General features: G+C 35.5%; 1 protein-coding gene and 1 long non-coding RNA gene across 2 annotated transcripts in view; one reads left to right on the top strand and one right to left on the bottom strand.

The window, feature by feature from the left end:
* LOC306650734 overlaps positions 1–23671 on the top strand; it is a 1184502-nt gene that overhangs the window by 341497 nt on the left and 819334 nt on the right. The window lies entirely within an intron of this gene.
* Positions 1–23671, bottom strand: part of CFAP47 (cilia and flagella associated protein 47) — a 400269-nt gene that overhangs the window by 119437 nt on the left and 257161 nt on the right. The window contains 2 exon segments of the mRNA XM_079122986.1: positions 3431–3528; positions 6495–6623. Coding sequence (XP_078979112.1) covers positions 3431–3528; positions 6495–6623 — 227 coding nt within the window.

A 23671-nucleotide genomic window follows, 5' to 3' on the forward strand; every position in this document is an offset into this window, starting at 1 on the left:
AAAGGAAATTAAATTTTTCTCAGCTAGGAGGAAAGAGAGAATACACATACTTTACTCAAGACTTAAACTACCTCCTGAAGACACAACCCATTCCAGCTCTTTCAGAGACATTTTCAGTGGCCTTTGGGAAGCTTTGGGGATGCTCTCCTGATCATCTTTGGGATCATAAAAAATCTGATGGGAAAAAAATTCTTAAGGTTCAATGACTAGTAAGTAAAACTTATATTGCTGATGTTAAGACACGATGATAAGGACCCAATGCCCTCCATCTTGGATGTTGGAGTGATGATGCCCCTGCTAGTTCCCTCTTGAGCCTATTGTAACCATAGGGAGAAGAAAGTAAAAACCTTTGTCATAACTGAAAAGGAGCTGAATCTGATTGAATTTTCTGGGGATTAGAGACAAAGTATGCTGGTGGATCTCACTGTCGACCTTGTAAGAGTTAGCAGCTGAATTCCTATTCCCATGTCATCTCCAAGTCACATTGGTTAACATTATATCTAATTAGAAGAGTAATATCAGTAATTGTGAACAAGGAGTATCAAAATGATTCATTGTGGCCATGTACATAGTCTATAAATACAGGCCAACATTCTTGCTGTAAAGCAGAAAAAAACTTCTTAAAGAGCTTCTTCTTTATTCAGTCACTGCTGGAAGAAGAATTACTGTGTCTAAATTAGTAAGGGAATCAGTCTTCAGAGCATAGGGTTTGGCCAGTACAGGTAACTCTGATGCAAAACTTAAAAGAATGGGGAAGATAGGAAGGAAGTGGGGGGAGAGAGAGAGAGGGAGAGAGAGAGAGAGAGAATGAGAATAAATGAATGAGAATGAATGATTAAAAGCATCCTTCCCCTTTGCAGGGCTTGATTTAGACAGCAGAGCACCCACTGCACCCTGTGAGACACTTCAGTGAAGTGCAGACAGTTTAACTCTAGGTCATGGCCTTGATTCCATTGTCAGTTTAAGTAAAAGTGGATAATTACCAATGGTTTTTAAATCTATACACATTATGCAAAGCCAATTAAGAATTTACTAATAAGTAAATAATTCAGGAAATACTCTGTCAGTTTAAATAGCTATTAAAGCCATATATTAGCTCTATAACTTTAGGAAAAAATATACCTTTTGTGAGTCAAACACTGTTTTAAAATTGATAAGAGTATAAGCAGCATACTGAGGTGAGATTTTGTAAAAATTCGAATCTTTGCAGACTCTTTTGGAATATGGATGTTTATAACAGTAATTAAAATAATCTTCCATGCTTATATCTATACATTTTTCATATTAAGTCCAAACTAGGTTAAATATTAGTGTACTTGTGAAAGTACTAAGAAAGCATCTTTTTCAAGAAATACACAAAGATTTTATTTGATGGAATTATTTAAAAGAAACCATATCATCTCTATCAAATAAATCTTCATGTCTGAAAGTTGAGGGAATAAGTTTCTATGATTAGAAAGGTGGGAAAACTTAATGACTACATCACTTACTACATCACTTTCATTGGGATCCTAGGTGAGTAGAGTTACTTGAGAGACTCCCCCCTATTCCTACCAACCTCAGTTGAAAGTGAACATTTAATTAAAATAACAAACATGACTACATAGCCACAAAGAGAGTAATCTAGCAGCTATATTACTTATGAAAGTAATATGTTCATGAAAGGGTAATGCAAATTTTAATTGCAAAAATGAAAACATATTGGAAATGTCTCATTAAAAGAGAAAAGTGGTGGCTTCCTTTCACTTCCTGCTCAGTCTTCTTACATAGACATATGAAGTACCCTGTAATTGCATGTTTCTCAACCTGCATGGCAATCTTCATCATTGGAAGTTAAAAGTTATAGAAATCTCAATTTCTATCAGTATTTGCTCAAGGGGCTAATAACCCTTGCACAACACTTCATGCACCATTTAATGAGAAGATGCAACAGATATTTTTAATGATTTTAGAATTACATCCATGTTTGCTAGTTTGTGTTATACATTTCAAGTCATCTCTATCCCTATTTTAAACCTATAATCAATAAGGAAGCCAGTATCCTCTCTTCTGAGGTACTATTTCATGTTTTCAATTTCTTCAGGGCCCATTTAAATTCCTTTCTTTTATGTTCTGATAAAGAGATGAATTTTAATTCAGCAATCACTTTCCACAGCAAGAGGCTGTGTAGCTAAATTCATGTCATTTAAAAATATACTTTAAGAAAGATTTTATGCTACAGAAATAGGTCAAAGAAATAGGACATTTCATTGAGTAAAATGATCCTACCATCACCATATTAAATTATTTTCTACTTAGAAGATGATACTTTTGCAAGACTTAATTGGGTGCACTTCAATATTTTAACCATTCATTTTCTATGCCTCCATGGAGATTACCCAGAAATCAGGTGGTCAAATGCTCAATGTATAGACTTAAAAGTATTTTAAATCATTACTTTCTATGTATTGGAGCCTAAGTCCAAATTCTGTTTAATCAAGTCTATGAAGAAATCTATCTTCATATTTGAAAGCAAAAGTAATATTTATTTCATTATGATCTAATGTTTGAGTACAAACAATAAGGCAATTATATTTAATTAAAACATCAGTATCAATTAACATTGTTCTCATGATTTATTTAAAATCCAGATATTTACAAGTGATTTTAGAAATGCCTCTACATTTGTTAGTTTGTGTGATATATTTCAACTCATCTCTATTCACATTTTAAACTTATAGACAATGAGGAAGTGAATGTCCTCTCTTCTCTGGTACTATTTCATTTTACCCAGAAATAATGTGGGCAAATGATCAACATATACACTTACAAAGTATTTTTATGTATTTGATATTTGACTCTATTAAATAAATTTGGACACAGATTTAGTAACACTTCAATAATTCATGTTAGAAAATCTTATTCTCATCACTTATTTAAAACACAAAATCTATGCCAGTTGCTCCAAATATTTCAGTGAAAGGCCTACTGTATAAACCAGGAATAGTCAATAATAAAGAAGTGTAGAAAGCACAATCCTGCTTTTACCATATATGTGAGAACAAGGCTAAGGTTAAGTTTGTTCTGGTAACTCTTGACACATGTAGGTAGAATGTTAATCAGAGAGGGCATTATAAGATGCCATATAACTAACAGATGTTTTCTTTTTTTTTTTTTTTTTTTTTTTTTTTGTGGTGCTGGGGATTGAACCAGGGGCCTTGTGCTTGTGAGGCAGGCACTCTACCAACTGAACCACATCCCCAGCCCCAGATGTTTTCCAAAAACATTTAAGGTACCTAGTACCAGATTTAAAAATAAAATTGCTATGATTAAATGATTTACCTCAATATACTCATTTGATATGGATGTTTTTAAGGAATAGAAATTTAGTATGCAACAAAAGCTCTGTTTGCCAAATGCCAGAATTTATGAACATTTAATGGGTTCTTACCAGAGCAATACACTGCATTTCAATGGTGCTTAGAGGTGGTCCAGGAAAGCTATGGATCTCAAGGTGATACCAGATTCTTAAACTGCTAAAATTATCATCTGAAAATAAAATGAAACAAAATGAAAACTTAAGGGAAAAAACAGCACTTCTTAATATACACTTTGGAATCCCATACTTAACATACAAATTTGAGAATCAAGAACAGACATCATTCCTAAACTCTTTTTAGTGAATTCGTTTGTCAAGGGAGCTGAGGGGAGAATAAGCAGTCACTCTCATCACAATTTGTGATCAATAAGGGAATCCCTATCCTGTATGGCCATGAGAATATCTTGTCAAATCTCCTGGTCATATGTCTGCCCCAGTAACTAATAAAGTTCTCCATTGAAATATACTTAAGAATGTTTTACTCTTTTAAGTCAAGAATTAATCTTCTAAAGAAATAAACTTTTTCTCTTATTGCCCAAACATTAATATATTTGTACACAGAATTGTCTAAAGAATGCATTAAAATTCTCAAAGGTAAATTTTCAGTAACATAAGAACTTAGACTAAGCAGAAAGTCAGGTATATGAGATTTCAGGTTTCTCGGGATCATGAAAAAGGATGCTAGCAATCCAGTTCAAGGAAAGGCAGAAAAAGGGGTTTGGACCCAGTAATGAGATAATAATATTTACATCTAGGTTTCTGATCGCTTTTAGAAAAAGCAGGCAATTCTGCCGCTGCTGTTTTCCAAAGCCATGTCCTCCACTGTGAAACTGGAATCCTGATCAACCACAAAGTCCAGGGGCTTGATATAGCAAGGTTTTATACTTGGATCAAATTCATTTTTTTCCTTTCCATTTTTTCCCCTCATCTCTTCAGCTTCTCACTTTGATACTGTTTGTCTTCCGGTGCTGAACTAACTCATGTCTTAAGATGTCCTTTAGTTTCAGTAAATTGTATGCATATTCACATTACTATTGTCATAATTCAAAAATTTCAAAAACTGTTAGGCTAGATTCTTTTACTTAGGTAAGTCACCAACCTCTTTTTTTTTTTTTTTTTTTTTGTACTGGGGATTGAACTCAGGGCCTTGTGTGTATAAGGCAAGCACTGTACCAACTGAGCTATATCCCCAGCCCAGTCACTAACCTCTTTGGGCCTTATTCCCTCATCTATGAAGTAAGGGGCCCACAGTAGTGGCATTCACAGCATTTGTTTTCTGAAAATCTTCTCCAGACGTATATTATTTTTCCTTGTATTACACTGTGTTGCATTTGTAAGGCATTTTGTGACACAGAATGACAATGAATGACATTGTACTGTATTGCACAATGGTATTTTACCGCACTGCACTGTTCTGTACCATCTTTGTTGTACTACATTTTATTATATTCCATTCCATTCTAATATTTTATTTATTAAAAAAAAGAAAACACTGAAAACTGGTGTGAAAATTGGTGGATCTGAGCCAGGCACGGTGGCAATAATCCCAGCAGCTCGGGAGGCTGAGGCAGGAGGATTGCAAGTTCAAAGCCAGCCTCAGCAACTTAGCGAGGCCCTAAGCAACTTAGTGAGACCCTGTCTCAAAATAAAAGCAAAAAAGGGCTGGGGATATGACTCAGTGGTTGAGAGCCTCTGGGTTCATTGCCTGGTACAAAAAAAAAAAAAAAAAGAAAAAAAGAAAAAAGAAATTGGTGAATCTCAGAGACATTCAGAGCAATGAGATAAAGGGAGTAGTAGAAGAGATCTAGAGATCTAGGTAAGTTCTGATTCCAAATACCTGTAAGAAGTTAAGGGCAAACTTACCTTCATATTCTGAATTGACTCCTGTGCTTATTTATTTTACAGATACCAGTTTGTTTCCTTAAAACCATCAATGTGCAGAGAATAAGGTTGCCACATTCATATGGATGTGAGATCATGAAGGAAACTTCTGCTCATATTTGTATGAACCATTCCTTCAATTTCATTAAAGTGTTTTTGAGACATTTAAATGTGACTTCTCCCCAATTCCAAAAAAAAAAAAGAAAAAGAAAAAGAATCCCGGGGTTTTAAAAATGAAAACTATATCCTCTTCTAGGTAGCTCATAATCATTTTATCTGGGTCTTTCCAATGTTTTAACTCACACTGAACTCACAGAGAAGAGAAACAGTATCTATGAGTAAGGACATTACTTTGTGGCTCTGGGTAAGTACAAAACAGCAGAAGTACTTGAGATCGGAAGACCAAGGTTCAAACCCCAATCTTAATTTGACCACCATTTCTTATGATCTTTTTGGCAAACTAACTCAACAGTCTGACCATCTGTGGAATGGGTACTATATTAGTCAAGGCTATCCAGAAGAATAGAACTAAAAAGGTAGGAGCATGTGTGTTTGAGAGATGGGAGCGATGACGGGTGTGGAAGGGAGATTCTGTTGTTTCTATTTCTCTGAAGAACTCTGGCTAATACAAATTCATTCAATAAAAAATGTCTTCTTTGGTATACCTCTTTGTCTCCTCAACTTGGCTCTTGTTGGACACCTCTTTCTAATAACCTCTTAAGTCAGTGCTACCCACCAAAGAACAATTCATTCCCCAGGAAACCTGCCCTGACTATTCCAATTCTTCATTATGGCATTTTCCTTTGGACTTCTAAAAAATATGATGTTTGACAATGGTCTAATAAAGTTTTATAATATAGGAAGGGAAAACAATAACATTTAATTTTCTTTGGCATGAGAATGATGATCTTCTATTGAAATAAAAGCATATCATGTTAAAATAGCATACTCATTAATATTTTATCACAAAATTTCTGTACTTTTGTTTTAATAACAGAAAAATATGTGAAGCTTTTCACTTATGGTAGGCAGCTTCAAGCTGAAGTGTTATAATCTATTGATATTAAGAGCAGTAAAAATCCAGAAAGTAGGCTATATAAAGTTAATCCTAAACTAATACAATAAGATTCTTACAGACATATGCAATACAAATTTGGATATGCTTATGTATGCAAAGTATATATTTCATTTAAAAGTGAATGATGATAAAGGTTTGTGCAGACTCATCATGAAACTCTCATCATAATTAATTTACCTGAGTCTTCCTCAAGAAAAATGGGAGATAGTTCTGATGGTGATTTCTGAATGGAGAGTTCTTGATCTGTATCTGCCCCTTCCTGAGACTCAACATTATCTCTGTTTTCAACAGAAAATGAAATTATACCTATAATACAAGATGCAAGATGTTAGATTAACCAGGAAGTAGTTTTCAAAACTAACAGGTTAGTCCCAAGTATTAAAGTAACTTTGGCTTGAAACATAAATATAAAATCAAACATAAATTCTAGATGGTAATATCAGAATTAAGCCTCAAAGAAGTATAGAACAATTTAATGGAAAATTTAAGAAAATATTTTCAAAATCTCCATTAAAATGGTAATTTTTCATCAGCTTTTCTGCAATAATTAAGAAAAAGATAAATAATAGAACTGTGTTAGCTTTCCGAAAACTTATTGATCCTGGGTTACTCTTTACACATATTTTCTTCTTAAGAAATGTTTAATGCTATATTTATTGTTTCATTTAAAAACATTAATTTTGTTTTATATATCATAATATCAAGCACAAATTTTCCTATAAATATTTAATATGTAAAACATTAAACATTTTGTGATGAAGGTTGTTAGTGTCAAAAATTGTCACTATTTGGAATTTTTGTTAAATCAAAATTAACTTTTATATGATTGGTATTAATTTTTTAAACTGGGGTTAAGATACTTACAGAAATAATTCAGAAATTGGCCTTGATCTTTTAGTATGAACAAGGCTTTGTACACAAACCATGTATTCCTAGCCATGCATCACAATCAAATAGCTTAGATCAATGTCTAAAAATATTGTGTAATTGAATTATGGTTGTCTTCATATTTTATTAGTTGTAAAGGCAATTACAACTGAAATTAAAAGTCCCGATTTTCTTAGTTTTAATTTGACAGTGAACACCCTCTGGGAAAAAGATTTTGAAGGAATTATATATATTATTATATATATATGGGCTCGGGATAAGGCTCAATGGTTAAGCACCCCTGGGTTCAATCCCCAGTACAAAAAAGGAATTAAAAGTAGACATTCTCCATTCTAACTCATTTCAGTCATTATACACTCAGCATATTTTTCCTTCCTCTGATTCATTCCTCAAAGTTTATTACAATTCTATTTTCTTCTAACAAATAGAAATTGGGCAATCATTGGTAAAAACAATTCTAGAGCCCTGTATGATTATCAAAAGACCATATTTTATAGAATAAAAGGAGAAATTAAGTTCAGTATTTATCTCACAGAATAGAAATAAGTGAAGAGAACTATGTAAGCAATTATGGGTCTATTCTGTAGTTTAAGTTTTAATTCAAAGGACATTTTTAAACAGTGCTTAATAGAATTATGCCACTAATTTAACTTTTTTCCAATGTAAAATCTTTTTCGTGGAAATGTCATTTTAAATTTATTTCCAATTACCTTTTTAAGTTTCACCTTATTTTTGGTTATTAATTAGTTGTGGAACAAATAAGCAGTTGCATTATTATGTACTTATTACAAAGTGTAGCATTAGGCTTAGCAACCGATCGTTGGCAATGAACCTTTGAACCAAATGCAGTAAATAATAGTTTTGCACAGAATATGAGTTTCTAAAACATGATAGTTTTTTTCACAAAATATCAACGTGTGATTATTTTGTTCCCTATATTCTGGTCTTTAGGATAAAGTCAACTGATACAAAAAGAAACAAACATGAATTAAATACCTGATTGTTAGTACTTGAATTTGTCAGTGATAGGAAAATTATTAGACTGCTTTGGAAAAGATATAAACATAATAAATAATGGTAATGTATCAAAACAACTCTCTACATTAAGATTCAGCATTTTTGACTTAATAGAAATGTTCAATTTGTCTAAAAAGAGTGTGAGAAAAAAATTTAATAATAGAAATTATAGCCTTTAAAGTTTCTGCAGCACAATTATTTTGAAAAATTGTTTTTCTCCCTTTGCAAACCCCTTTATGTAGTTTTTTTTTTTAAAATGTTTCTTTCAACAACCACTAAGACACATATTTCCTAGAATACAAGTTTGTTTGTTTGTTTGACTGGGGATGGCTTTTCTCTAATTTCATATTAGCTTGCGAAAAAGTCATTTTCTATGGCAATAGTTAACCTGGCAAGGTCCTTGCTGTCTTTGCACTTAGTCCCCTCATAGCAACCCCGCCCTCTCCCCTGGCTTCATGCCTCACCACTCCCTGTTTTTATGGAGAAGGCTCTGGAGGAATATTTCTGTATGACTGGGATTTTACCAACTTGTGAATTTCTCAGAGCTTATTAGTTCAATCAACAAGTCTTTTTTTTCTTTCGTATGTGTTTGATCTGTGCACATTATATTACACATGATCAAATGAACATAAATAATTGTTATTTCTCTACTATTATATATCCAATATAATCTGAGTAGGCAAGGCTAAAATGGCCTGGGGAAACTTTGCCAAACCTCATTTTCTTTTTTCTTTTTTTTTTTTTTTAATTTCTTTTTGAGAGGAATCTTCTTAAGTTGCCCCAAGCTAAAATCCAATTCCTGGGTTCAAGTGATCCTCCTGCCTCAGTCCTAAGTAGCTGGTAGTATAAGTATGTATCACTGTGCCTAGATCTCCTTTTATTTTGTTCTCTATTTTAAGCCTATTTTAAACTTATTTTCTCATTAAGGGACCAAAAAAAAAGGCAAAGTGAGAAAAACAAAATTAGGGATTAGGGGTGATGAACAGAGCCTGGAGCAAAACATTCAAGCAGTGATGGTCCAGATAGCTATTAAAACTCTGATTCTTCCTGATAAATACAAGAAAAAAAAATGATAAATTGCTTTTAAGCAAAAATTAAAATGAAAACTTCTCATCAATAGACACTTTGAAGAAAATTAAAAGGAAAGCAACAGATTGGAACAAAACTTTTGAAAACAGGTCTCTGATGAAAAACATGATTCAAACTATACACATATACACAAGCATATTTGTTTTTATTGTGTTTTGCTTTATTGTGCTTTGCAGATATTGTATTTCTGACAAATTGAAGGTTTGTGACAACCTTGCTTGGAGCAAGTCTACCAGAGCCATTTTTCCCACAGCTCAAATGATTGCTAGCATTTTTCCATCAAGTATTTTTTAATTAAGGTATGTACATTGCTCTTTAGACATAATGTTATTGTACAATAGATTACAGTACAGTGTAAACATAACTTGTATATGCACTGGAAAAGCAAAAAAATTCATGTGACTTGCTTTATTGCCATATTAAGTGTGGTGACCTAGAACTGAACCTATAATATATCTAAGTTATTTAAAAACTCTTGAAATTTAGCTGGGCATCGTGGCCCAAGCCTGTAATCCCAGTGGCTCAGGAAGCTAAGGCAGGAGGATTGCAAGTTCAAAGTCAGCCTCACCAACTTAGCAAGACCCTGTTTCAAAATAAAAAATAAAAAGGGGTGGGGATGTGGCTCAGTGGGTAAAGCATCCCTGGGTTCAATAGCCAGTACCAAAAACAAATAACAAACAAAAATTTCTGAAAATTTAATAATAAGAAAATAAACAACCAATAAAGGGGGAAGGCAAAAGGGAAAGAATTTAAGAAGACATTTCAGTAAAGAAAATATATGGTGATAGATAAGGACATGTAAAGATGTTCGACATCATTATTCATTAAAGAAATGCAAAATAAGAGCAGTGTAATAGCATTATATGCAAATTAAAAGGGCTAACATTAAAATGACTAACCCTCCTATGGTTATGGTCACTGTTGTAAAGGAACTGAAACACTAACATACTGCTGGTGGGAATGGAAAAAGAAGCAACCTCTTGGGAAACTGGTAGTTCCTTTACACATTGTGTACTTAGTTACCAGGTGATCTAGCCATTTCATTCATAAGTGATAAATGTCAGAGGAATGAAAGCATATGTCCATACAAAGACTTACACATGAATGTGCATAGCAGCTTATTTTTTAATTTTTTCATAATGCCGGGAATGGAATCCAGGGCCTTGCAAATGCTAGTCAAGTGCTCTACCACTGAGCTACATCCCCAACTCACAGCTTTATTTTTAATTAAAAATAAAATGGGAAAACCTCACAAATGTTCATCAACAGACAAGCAGATTAACAAATGTTGATATATCTTCCATAGAATATTGTTTAGCATTAAAAGGAATAAACTGTTGATACACATACCATGTGGATGGATCTCAAAAGATTGTGTACAAATACAGCAATCATAAAGGTTGCACACTTTATGATTCATTTATATGCAATGTTATAAAATATGTATAAAATGATAGGTAACATACTGTGCCAAGAGTTAGGGTAGCTTGAGATATGAGGGATGAGGTTGGGAGAAAAGGACCAAAGATGGGCACAAGGAAAGTTTTTGGAGCACAGATATATTCATTGTCTCAAGTGTGTCAAAGGCTCCATAGGTATATATGTATGTTGATTTTTTTCAAAATGAATACTTTAAATAAGTGTGATTTATTGTCAGTTCTACAACAGTAAACCTGTTAAAAAATTATCCTGCCACTTCCTAGCAAGCACTGCTCATAAGTAAAACAACAGAAATTATGAGTCATCCCAAATCAGAAGCACAAATAAGGTGTTCAAGTGAGCTAGGCCAAAATAAAGAAAAGAAAAAGGAGAAGGAGTCCATCAAGATAGAAGAAAGATCAGTGTAATAAAGGAAGGGAATGGAGGCAAGGGAAGAGGGGCAGGATAAGGGGAGAACAGTGGAATGAATTTGATCTAACTTTCCTATGTACTTATGTGAATATACCACAATGAATCTCACCCTCATGTATAGCCACAAGACACTAATTAAAAGCAATCAATAAATAAGTTAAAGCAGAAAGATCAGTAAAGTAGAGGGAAGGAAACAGGGGAAGAGAAGAGGGAAGGGAAGGGAAAATACTGGGGACTGAATTAGAGCAAATTATGTTTCATGCTTTTATAATTATGTCAAAACAAATCCTAATGTTATATATAACTAAAAAGAACCAATTTAAAAAGACATGCAATTTAAAAAAGACATGCAAGTGGAGTACAGTCACTTATATGATGTCTTCCTGGCAATAGACATTGTCATGGGCAAAATAATTAATGAAGTATAATTAATGATGCCACCATATCTAGATACTCAGAAGAACTCTAATCTAGGAATGCATCATTATCTCTCTCTCTCTCTCTCTTTCTAATTTCTACTAATCAATATTTCCTCTTAGTTTCATAAAGTAAAGACTGATTCACTGGTATCAAGAGTAAATGTTTGGTTATTTGTTTAGATTCACTACACTATGAATTTGACTTCCTAATTCTTCATGTAAAACATTTATTTTATTATTGTTTTCATTCAGATGTAAACCTATTTTATAAATTATTTCTAGGTGAGTCAGAAAGGAATTTTAGCCTGAGAAGAGAAGACATCTTTAAAATTTCTATACCTGCAATAACAAACAAGGATGATCACGCCTCATAAAATTACAAAAGTGATAGTTTTGCTGGTATTTGTAAACTATTTTGAAGAATTTTCATGTTTAAAAAGTATTTAAAAACCACTATTAGCTGTCTCTCCCCTGGAGGAAGGCTACATTTTCCCTTGAATGCGTATTCGTTGTTTTACCCCAAAGGAATCTTTCTCTTGAGATTGCTGTCATTCTCCCTTGAAAATGTATCTACTCTCTGAAATAAATCTCTGTCTATGCCTTTGGAAAAAAACTATTATCTTTTAATATTTCAGAATTTCTGAGTAATCTTCTAATTATACTAATTTCAGTACGTTTTGGTTAATTGCTCACATTTTAGGAAAGTATCTTTGAAGGGTGCTTTAAACTTGAAAAGTTTCTAAAAATATTTTCTAGAAACAGTATAAATAAATATTTTACAATAAACCCTTGTGTCTGAGATTCTTATGTCTTCTATGAGAATAATCAGTGACCTAGTAGATCACATTTCACTTGACTGTAAATAACCCTGTAAAACCTACAAAGATTCTTTTGGCTAGCCAAGAAAACACACACACACACACACACACACACACACACACACACACACACACACACAGATCCAGAGAGTGAGAATGCACGTGTTAGAGAAAATCTCAATATTTGTAATAAAAATGCTAAGTGTGCCTTACTAGTTCAAAATTCAAACATAAAGTCTTTAATTAGAATATCCTGGGTGACTTCATCAGCCACTAGATCCTTCTTCCTTAAACAACTTGAATTTGTACTCAACAGAGTATCTACTGCCTGCCTTGCACTCCCCAGGGAGAACTATGTCTCTAATACATAATTGAGAATTACAAGTGAGTATTGTGTCAATTTAACATTGGCCTTGTGGTAAACACTGGAGTTGTAGGAGTGTCTTTCCTTCATCTTGACAAAGTATATGCCCTTGCCAAATTTATGCTGTACTTCAAGGTCTAAATCTTCCTTGGTGGTGGTTCTTATATTTTATCGCACTCCTATTATTGCATTATTGAGCATGCTTTTCAATATTTTAGAAACAATTTCTGAAATACATTACTTCTGTCATTCAATATTGACTAGATACCTGCTGCTATGTGCCTGGTGTTGACCTAGAGGCTGATTCTGGCCTGGTTGTGAAAAGGCAGAGAAAGAAGTATGAGACATCACTCATTGATCTATTAACATAAATGAATTTATCTCTAGCCAATCATTTATATTGGAGTTGGGGTTAGAATTAGTACATATCTTGATTTGAGGGTTGTGAGACTGGAAGAAAAGGTCTAGTGCTCAAAAGCCCTTGAGAGTATTATCATGCAGGTGGCTAAAATCATCCTGAAACAGAGCTCAAGCTGTTTGGGAAAGCACAGAAGATAAAAGCACAGAGAATCCAAAGTACTATGAGAGAATCCAAGCAAAACTAATCTATTCTCTCTGCAGTGCCTCAAGGTCCTGCCTTTATAAAATATTCCTTTCATCTGAAAGAGCATGAAATACTTTATTGCAACCAACACTTGTTTTCAAAGACCAGTGGCACCTGACTAGTCTGTATGCTGACTAGTCTGTATGTATATAGCTATTGCAGTCCACACTGGTAATGGGAATAAGCCAACAAGATCCAAACTCAGTTTTCGGTCAGGCTTTAATAGTACTCTTCCTGGCTTTTTCATTGAGAAAAGTTAGGATGGAGTAGGGACCAAAGCTCCAAACTCCCATATTCCCATATCATGTTAGGAAATTTTCAAAACAGGAATACATAGTCATCTAGCATTTTAGTCATTTGCCTGCCAAATTAGGAAGGGAATAGTGAGGAGAAAGAAAAGGCAGAAAAAGCAAAAACCTATGTTTCATAAGGTTTCAATATTTTCTGTGGTGTCATATTTACTGAGTTTCTTTCAACATTAAAGAGAGACAATACAGTAGAGTGATACAGAGCAAATATTCAGGAACTGAACTTTACAGGTTCAAATTCCACTTCTGCCATTGACAAGTTATATTACTGTCAACAAGTTATCTCTGCCATGGTTTCCTCTTAAGTAAAACAAGGTAAATAATAGTACCTATAACAAACACTGAAGATTAGAAAAGTATATGTAGTGTTAGTAGTTATTATTAACAAAGGAAATATGTTTGTTCAATACTTAGTAGAAGACATAAAAATTAAACTGGTAATAATTATAATTCTAATAAACTTTAAAGAGTATGCTTAGCCTTTCTAAAAATACATATAAATGGTAGATTTTACATTTGTATCATGCATATCCAAAGCCAGATAGATTCTCATATAGCTTTCTTCCAGGACCTTCTATGTTTAAAGAATGGAGGTAAATTTATATTACCACAGTGTTCATGTGCAAATGATGCTTCTATACAATTTTTTGCAATGTCAGAAAAGACTCTTTTTTCAAATGGGAGGGGCAGATAAGTGGAGATGGGAGATAGTATATTTAATAGGACAAATTATCTACCAGATGGACACTTTTCATATATTCCCATTTAATGACCATAACCATCTTGAAAGGTTAAATGTAATCTATAATTTAAGAATAAGAAACCTGACATTCAGTGAGGTTAAGTGAATTACTCAAAGTCACATAATATGAGAAGGCCATATGGGGGTGCTGAAGTCATTTTTTCAAATCATAAAATAATGAGAGGAGCTCATATTTGTTTATTAATTTCTTTGCATTCTGACTTAGGAGCTTTGTTATATTAAACAACTATTGATAGAATAACAACTGGTGATTTAGGGAGTATGCATATTGTCATTCCATGAATGAAAAATTTGAAGCTTTGGGGTTTGAATAACCTAGTGGAGCCTCCAGACTGAAAGTGGTAGTAGGAAGGGAATTCTAAGTCTATTCTTCATTGTAACATTAAATTATAAAAAAATGATCATGGTGATGATGGCCTTTGTTTTAAGAAAATACTAGATATTCCTAAGATACATAAACTCAAACTAAAATGAAACTTTATGTAAAGCAATCCTCAATTGTTATAGTAGTATTCTTTGAAGTTCTGATATAGCTATACATTATTTAAATGGCATAAATCAAAGGATGGATCACTTTGGACATGAAAAGTAACTTGGTTTGTATTTTAGAAGAAAGACAAATCTCAAAGGGCTCTCATTATAAAGGAAATTATTTCTTGATATTTTAAAAAGAAATACTTAGAATTATTTTATAAAAGTGAAAATGAAATAAGGTTTTGAATGGATATATTTAGTATTAAAGAAACTTCTTTCTTAAACTCACTCTATTGGTTTTGAGATCTTAAGATACAAGTTAAATTTAAAATACACATATAATATTAATTTTATCCTGAAATATTGTTGAAGGGGAATATTATGAAAACATTGAATATCAAATTTTTTGATGTATGAATATACTCTTTTGCAACAAAATAACAGTTAAACAAGAAATAGCAATGTGCAAGATATGTAATTTTGCCATTGTAATGTGGTAGGTAACATGAACACACTACCCAAACTTTAAATGAAAAATGAAAATGTTAATGACACTACTTTTGCTCAGCATCACATTCTGGAAATACATGTGACAAATATCATTCTTCATCAAACATAACATTAAAAATTATATTTGGAACTGAATTTATCATCTTAAAGCTGGTCATTGGTAAAACACACGTTTGAAAAACTGATCAAGAATAGCAGAATGTCAACAAGAAAAACTACTTCTATCTTGTTTAAATGTAGGCTTAATATAATAACTGTCAGGTGTGGTGGCACACACCTGTAATCCCTGCAGCTTGGGAGGCTGAGGCAGGAGGATTGCAAAGTTCAAAGTCATCCTCTGCAACTTAGTAAGACCTTGCCTTAAAATTTAAAATAAAAAGGGCTGGGGATGCGGCTCAGTGGGTAAGAGCACCTGGGTTCAATCTCAGGTACCAAAAGAGAGAGAAAAATTTATTTTTACACATTAAACATTTTGTTTTGACATTTAGCAAAAGATCACTAAAAATAAATTTTAAGATTGACTAAAAGTTTGTTTGCAATTGTTTGGATGAGGCTTTCTTGTGTTAGCATCTTAACAGTTCTCATTCCAGTGTGCTAACTCCTGAGTTGCAAATTTTCACAAATGAATCTTGGCTATAATTCGTACTTGTGCTTAACTGAACGAACATAATCACTTTTTAGCACGTCAAAAAGCCCTTTTGGTTGTGACTGAACCAAACATAAAGTGATTGCTGACACTGTCAAAATTGATCATTGTTATCTATTTTCTGGAGCTGCCATGTTACTAAAGATCATGAACAGTAAGAATTTCCCATTCCTGTATCAAGAATGGTTAGGCCGTTTTTCAAGATGGTGGACTAGAGGGTGGCTGCATTTCATGTTGCTCCAGGACTCAGGATTCAAAAGAGGAGATATTGAGAGACTTGGGACCAACTCAAAGCAGCCGGGTGAGTCTCTCCCACTGGGGAGTCGTCCCGGATGGGGCAGTAGTCCCAGAACGCAGGGAACTTTGTGAAGTAGAGCTGCCCTGCGAGACACCCCTCCACCGCTGGAGCAGTGAACTCCGACAACTGGGAGCATCGGAGAGGAGGCTGCTCAGCACAGCGCTTGGACTCGGAGCAACCACTGGGGCTCCGGGCGGCTGACAAGAGGAGGAGCGGTGAGGAGAGCTGTTTGGACTCAGAGCGACCACTCCTGAACACCAGGGCCTGCCCGGAGGAGGAGGAGGAGGAGCGCGGCCACTTGGACTTGGAGCGACTGCACCAGAGCTGCAGGCAGTTGCCAGAGGAGGAGCTGCGTGGTGAGCTGTTTGGACTCAAAGGCACCGCTCCTGAATGCCAGGGCCTGCCCTGAGGAGGAGGAGGAACGCGGCGGGTCGCTTGGACTTGGAGTGATTGCGCCAGAGCTACAGGCGGTTCCCAGAGGAGGAGCTGCGCAGCAAGCTGTTTGGACTCAGAGCTACCGCTTCTGAACACCAGGGACCGGCCCGGAGGAGGAGGAGGAGGAGGAGCACGGCGGGTCGCTTGGACTTGAGTGATTGCATTAGAGCTCCAGGAGGCTGCTCAGAGGAGGAGGCGAGTGGTGAGTTGTTTGGACTCAAAGCAACCGCTCCTGAACACCGGGGGGCTGCCTAGAGGAGGAGTGTGGCGGGTCACTTGGTCTCGAGCAGCCGCACCAGAGCTCCGGGGGGCTGCCCAGAGGAGGCGTGCAGCTGGTCGCTTGGACTCACAGCGACTTAAAGCAACCGCTCCTGAATACCCGGGGGGCTGCCCGGAGGAGAAGGAGGAACGGGGTGGGTCACTTGGACTTGGAGTGACTGCCCAGGGCTACGGGCAGGAGGAGGAGGCATGCAGTGAGTTGCTTGGTCCCCTAGTGACCGCTCTGGAACACCAGGTGGCTGTCCGGAGAAAGAGGCGTGCAGCGGGTCGCTGGCTCTCGGAGGAACAGTACGGGGCTCCAGGTGTCTGCTCAGAGGAGGGGCCATATAGCCAGGCGATTAGGTGCAGAACAGGGTCCCAGGAACTAGGAGGCTTCTTGGTGGAAGAGCCACACAGAGACACGCTTAGGGGCGGAGAGAAGGTTCCAGGACTGTGGGCAGATTCTCTGAGGAGAGGCAGCCTAAGGAGACTCGTCTGCGAAGGGTGAGGCTCACAGGCCCAGGAGGTAGGTCTGGGCCCCTGGGAACGTTGCAGAGGAAGGCAGTCCAGCCCAGGCGGAAGTTGTAGATTGAGGGGAAATTCTAGGAGGGGAACTGACCAGCGAGAACTCCCCACTGGGTGAGTCTTTCCTCCCCGGTAAGGTTTTCGCACAAGGATGGTAAAACCAGAGACAGAGGCCCAAACAGGCCTTGCCTCAGCCTGCAGCCTAGTTCCCCTTTGGATGACCATTGGTCAACAAGTGGAGGCACCTCTCCCACTAACGGGGAATATACGCCACCTGAAGGCCACAACCCCTAGAGAGGCAGCTTCCTTGTGGAGCACCACACTATCAACTTCCTACAAGACTTCAACCTACTGAAGGCTAAGAGGGGATATACTAGAAATCTTCAGGGACACTGTAAGTCAATAGAGGAAATCTGTAATATCTCAGCGGTCCACTGATACCTGAGCAATATGAGAAAATAAGGTAAGAAAATGCCCCAAACAAATCTAGATGTTACATCAATAAAACCCAATGACAGCATGGCAGAAGAAATGACAGAAAAGGAGTTCAGAATGTACATAATTAAAATGATCAGGGAAGCAAACGATGAGATGAAAGAGCAAATGCACGCACTGAATGATGAGATGAAAGAGCAAATTCAGGCATTGAATGATCGCACCAATCAACAGTTAAAAGAGCAAATACAGGAAGCAAAAGATCATTTCAATAAAGAGTTAGAGATATTGAAAACAAACAAACAGAAATCCTTGAAATGAAGGAAACAATAAACCAAATTAAGAACTCCATAGAAAGCATATCCAGTAGGATAGAAGACCTGGAAGACAGAACCTCAGACATTGAAGACAAAATATTTAACCTTGAAAACAAACTTGAACAAACAGAGAAGATGGTAAGAAATCACGAACAGAATCTACAAGAACTATGGGATATCATGAAAAGGCCAAAATTATGAATTATTGGGATTGAGGAAGGCTTAGAGAAACAAACCAAAGGAATGAACAATCTATTCAATGAAATAATATCAGAAAATTTCCCAAATCTAAAGAATGAAATGGAAAATCAAGTTCAAGAGGCTTATAGGACTCCAAATACACAAAATTACAACAGACCTACACCAAGGCACATTATAAGGAAAATACCTAACATACAAAATAAAGACAAAATTTTAAAGGCTGTGAAAGAAAAGAACCAAATTACATTCAGGGGGAAACTAATACGAATATCAGCAGATTTTTCAATCCAGACCCTAAAAGCTAGAAGGGCCTGGAACAACATTTTTCAAGCCCTGAAAGAAAATGGATGCCAACCAAGAATCTTATACCCAGCAAAACTTACTTTCAAATTTGACGATGAATTAAAATCCTTCCATGATAAACAAAAGCTAAAAGAATTTACAAAAAGAAAGCCAGCATTACAGAACATTCTCAGCAAAATGTTCCATGAGGAAGAGATGAAAAACAAAGAAGCAAATCAGCAAAGGGAGGAATTATCCTAAAGGAATTGTCAAATAAAGGAGGAACCAAGTTGAGTCAAATAAATAAATATATAAATAAAATAAAATAAATGAAACAAATGACTGGGAATACAAATCATATCTCAATAATAACCCTGAATGTTAATGGCCTGAATTCATCAATCAAAAGACATAGACTGGCAGATTGGATTAATAAGAAACATCCAACAATATGTTACCTGCAAGAGACTCACCTCATAGAAAAAGATACCCATGACTAAAGGTGAAAGGATGGGGAAAAACATACCATGCACATGGACTCAGCAAAACAGCTGGAGTATCCATCCTCATTTCAGATAATGTGGACTTCAAGCCAAAGTTACTCAGAAGGGATAAAGAAGGACATTTCATACTGCTTAAGGGAAGCATAAATCAGCAAGGTATAACAATCATAAACTTCTATGCCCCAAAGAGTGGCTCATCCATGTATGTCAAAGAAATCCTTCTCAATTTCAGAAACCAAATAGACCATAACACAATAATACTAGGTGATTTTAACATGCCTCTCTCACCACTGGACAGATCTTCCAAACAAAAATTGAACAAAGAAACCATAGATCTCAATAACACAATCAATAATTTAGACTTAACAGACATTTATAGAGTATACCATCCAACCAAGAGCGAATACACTTTCTTCTCAGCAGCACATGGATCCTTCTCTAAAATAGACCATATATTATGCCACAAAGCTAATGTTATCAAATACAAGAAGACAGAGACACTACCTTGTATTCTATCAGATCACAATGGATTGAAGTTAGAAATGAATGAAAGAGTAAAAAACAGAAACTACTCCAACACCTGGAGATTAAACAATATGCTCTTATATGATGAATGGATAACAGAAGATATTAGGAAGGAAATTAAAAAATTCTTAGAGGTAAATGAGAACTAAGAAACATCATATCAAAATCTCTGGGACACTATAAAAGCAGTATTAGAGGGAAATTTATTTCATGGAGCACATTTAATAAAAGAAGTAAAACTCAACAAATAAATGACCTAACACTACGGCTCAAAGCCCTAGAAAAAGAAGAACAGACCAGCACCAAAAGTAGTAGAAGACAGGAAATAGTTAAAATCAGAGCTGAAATCAACGAAATTGAAACAAAAGAATCAATACAAAAAATTGACAAAATAAATAGTTGGTTCTTCGAAAAAATAAACAAAATTGATAAACCTTTAGCCACACTAACAAAGAGAAGACGAGAGAAAACCCAAATCACTAAAATTTGGAATGAACAAGGAAATATCACAACAGACACGAGTGAAATACAAAACATAATTAGAAGCTATTTTGAAAATCTATAATCCAACAAAATAGAAAATTTCGAAGACATCAACAGGTTTCTAGAGACATATGAATTGCCTAAACTGAATGAGGAGGACATAAACAATTTAAATAGACCAATTTCAAGTAATGAAATAGAAGAAGTCATCAAAAGCCTACCAACAAAGAAAAGTCCGGGACCAGATGGGTTCTCAGCCGAATTCTACAAAACCTTTAAAGAAGAGCTCATTCCAATACTTCTCAAAGTATTCCATGAAATAGAAGAGGAGGGAACCCTCCCAAACTCATTCTATGAAGCCAATATCACACTGATACCTAAACCAGACAGAGACACATCAAGGAAAGGAAACTTCAGACCAATATCCTTAATGAACATCGACACAAAAATTCTCAATAACATTTTAGCAAATTGCATACAAAAACATATTAAAAAGATAGTGCACCATGATCAGGTGGGTTTCATCCCAGGGATGCAAGGTTGGTTCAACATCAGGAAATCAATAAATGTAATTCACCATATCAATAGACTTAAAGTCAAGAATCACATGATAATTTCAATAGATGCAGAAAAAGCACTTGATAAAATACAGCACCCCTTCATGCTCAAAACACTAGAAAAAATAGGGATAGTGGGAACATTCCTTGACATTGCAAAGGCCATCTATGCTACGCCCATGGCCAATATCATTCTAAATGGTGAAAACTGAAAGCATTCCCCCTAAAAACTGGAACAAGGCAGGGATTCCCTCTTTCACCACTTGTATTCAATATCGTCCTTGAAACTCTAGCCAGACCAAAGAAATTAAAGGGATACGAATAGGCAAAGAAGAACTCAAACTATCCCTATTTGCTGATGATATGATTATATACTTAGAGGAACCAGGAAATTCCACCAGAAAACTTTTAGAACTCATAAGTGAATTCAGTAAAGTAGCAGGATATAAGATCAATGCACATAAATCTAATGCATTTTTATACATAAGTGATGAATCTTTGGAAAGAATAATTAGGAAAACTACCCCATTCACAATAGCCTCGAAAAAAATAAAATACTTGGGAATCAATCATACAAAAGAAGTGAAGGACCTCTACAACGAGAACTACAGAACACTAAAGAAAGAAATTAAAGAAAACCTTAGAAGATGGAAAGATCTCCCATGTTCTTGGATAGGCAGAATTAATATTGTGAAAATGGCCATACTACCTAAAGTGCTATACAGATTCAATGCAATTCCAATTAAAATCCCAATGACATACCTTACAGAAATAGAGCAAGCAATTATGAAATTCATCTGGAAGAATAAGAAACCCAGAACAGCTAAAGCAATACTTATCAGGAAGAGTGAAGCAGGGGGTATCTCAATACTAGATCTTCAACTCTACTACAAAGCAATAGTAACAAAAACGGCATGGTATTGGTACCAAAATAGAAAGGTAGATCAATGGTACAGAATAGAGGACACGGACACAAACACAAATAAATACAATTTTCTCATACTAGACAAAGTTTCCAAAAATATGCAAAGGAGAAAAGATAACCTCTTCAACAAATGGTGCTGGGAGAATTGGAAATCCATATGCAACAGAATGAAACTAAACCCATATCTCTCACCATGCATGAAACTAAACTCAAAATGGATTAAGGACCTCGGAATCAGACCAGACACCATGCAGATTATAGAAGAAAAAGTAGGTCCAGATCTTCAACCTGTTGGCTTAGGACCAGACTTCCTCAACAGGACTCCCATAGCACAAGAAATAAAAGCAAGAATCAATAACTGGGATAGATTCAAACTAAAAAGCTTTCTCTCAGCAAAGGAAACTATCAGCAATGTGAAGAAAGAGCCTACAGAGTGGGAGAAAATCTTTGCCAATCATACTTCAGATAGAGCACTAATTTCCAGAATCTATAAAGAACTCAAAAAACTCTACACCAAGAATACAAATAATCCAATTGACAAATGGGCTAAGGAAATGAATAGACACTTCACAGAAGATCTATAAGCAATCAACAAACATATGGAAAAATGTTCAACATCTCTAGTAATAAGAGAAAGGCAAATCAAAACCACCCTAAGATTCCATCTCACTCCAATTAGAATGGCTATTATCAAGAATACAAGCAACAACAGGTGTTGGCAAGGATGTGGGGAGAAAGGTACACTCATACATTGCTGGTGGGGCTGCAAATTAGTGCAGCCACTCTGGAAACCAGTGTGGAGATTCCTGAGAAAGCTTGGAATGGAACCACCATTTGATCCAGCTATCCCACTCCTTGGCCTATACCCAAAGGACTTAAAATCAGCATACTACAGAGATATAGCCACATCAATGTTCATACCTGCTCAATTCACCATAGCCAGATTGTGGAACCAACCTAGATGTCCTTCAATTGATGAATGGATAAAGAAACTGTGGTATATATATACAACATTACCCTGTGTAAATTTATGATTACACAAATGGTATGCCTTTAGCCATGTACACACAGAGAAACAACATGTATCCCATTTGTTTAAAATAATAAAAAAAAAAGAATGTTTAGGCCAATTCACAATAGGGGGGGGCACTAAGGAAGAATAGAGAGAATAGAATTACTTTAGATTAAGTAGAGTGGAGTGAAGGGAAGGGAGGGGGTATGAGGGTAGAAAGGATAGTAGAGTGAAACAGACATTATTACCTCACGTACATGTATGACTGCCTGACCAATGTGATCCTACAAAATGTACAATCAGAAAACTGAGAAATTATACTTTTATGTATGATTTATCAAAATGCATAAATGCATTCTACTGTCATGTAAAACTAATTAGAACAAAATAAAATTTTTTTTAAAATAGAAAGCAAATATTTTGTTATATCAAAAAAGAAAAAAAGAACTTTTAGGCCAAGATTAAAACATGCCATCACTGATACCCCTCTACAACTCTTTGGTTGTGAAGATTCACTGTCATGGGAACCTGCCTTAAAAACAAAATTATTAACGGACAGAAGTTAGAGGATAAATACCCCAATATACTTGCCCTTCAGTGTGATGATTCTATTTGGAGGACCTGGGTGAGGTCTCCCAGTTTTCATCTAGTAGCTACCTTACTTTTTATTGGCTTTATCCCTCAACATCTTACTTTTCCATTCTCTCAGAATGCTTCCTTTGATCATCTCTTAGATAAAATACTTGCAATTAAACTCTTGTTTTAGGATCTGCCTTTGAAAGTAGGGGCATAAGCTAATATTAAGAACTGACTACTTGGCATATTGTCAAATAACTGTAACTAATTT

The sequence above is a fragment of the Sciurus vulgaris genome (genome assembly GCF_902686455.1).
Source record: "Sciurus vulgaris genome assembly, chromosome: X".
NCBI classification, from domain to species: Eukaryota; Metazoa; Chordata; class Mammalia; order Rodentia; family Sciuridae; genus Sciurus; species Sciurus vulgaris.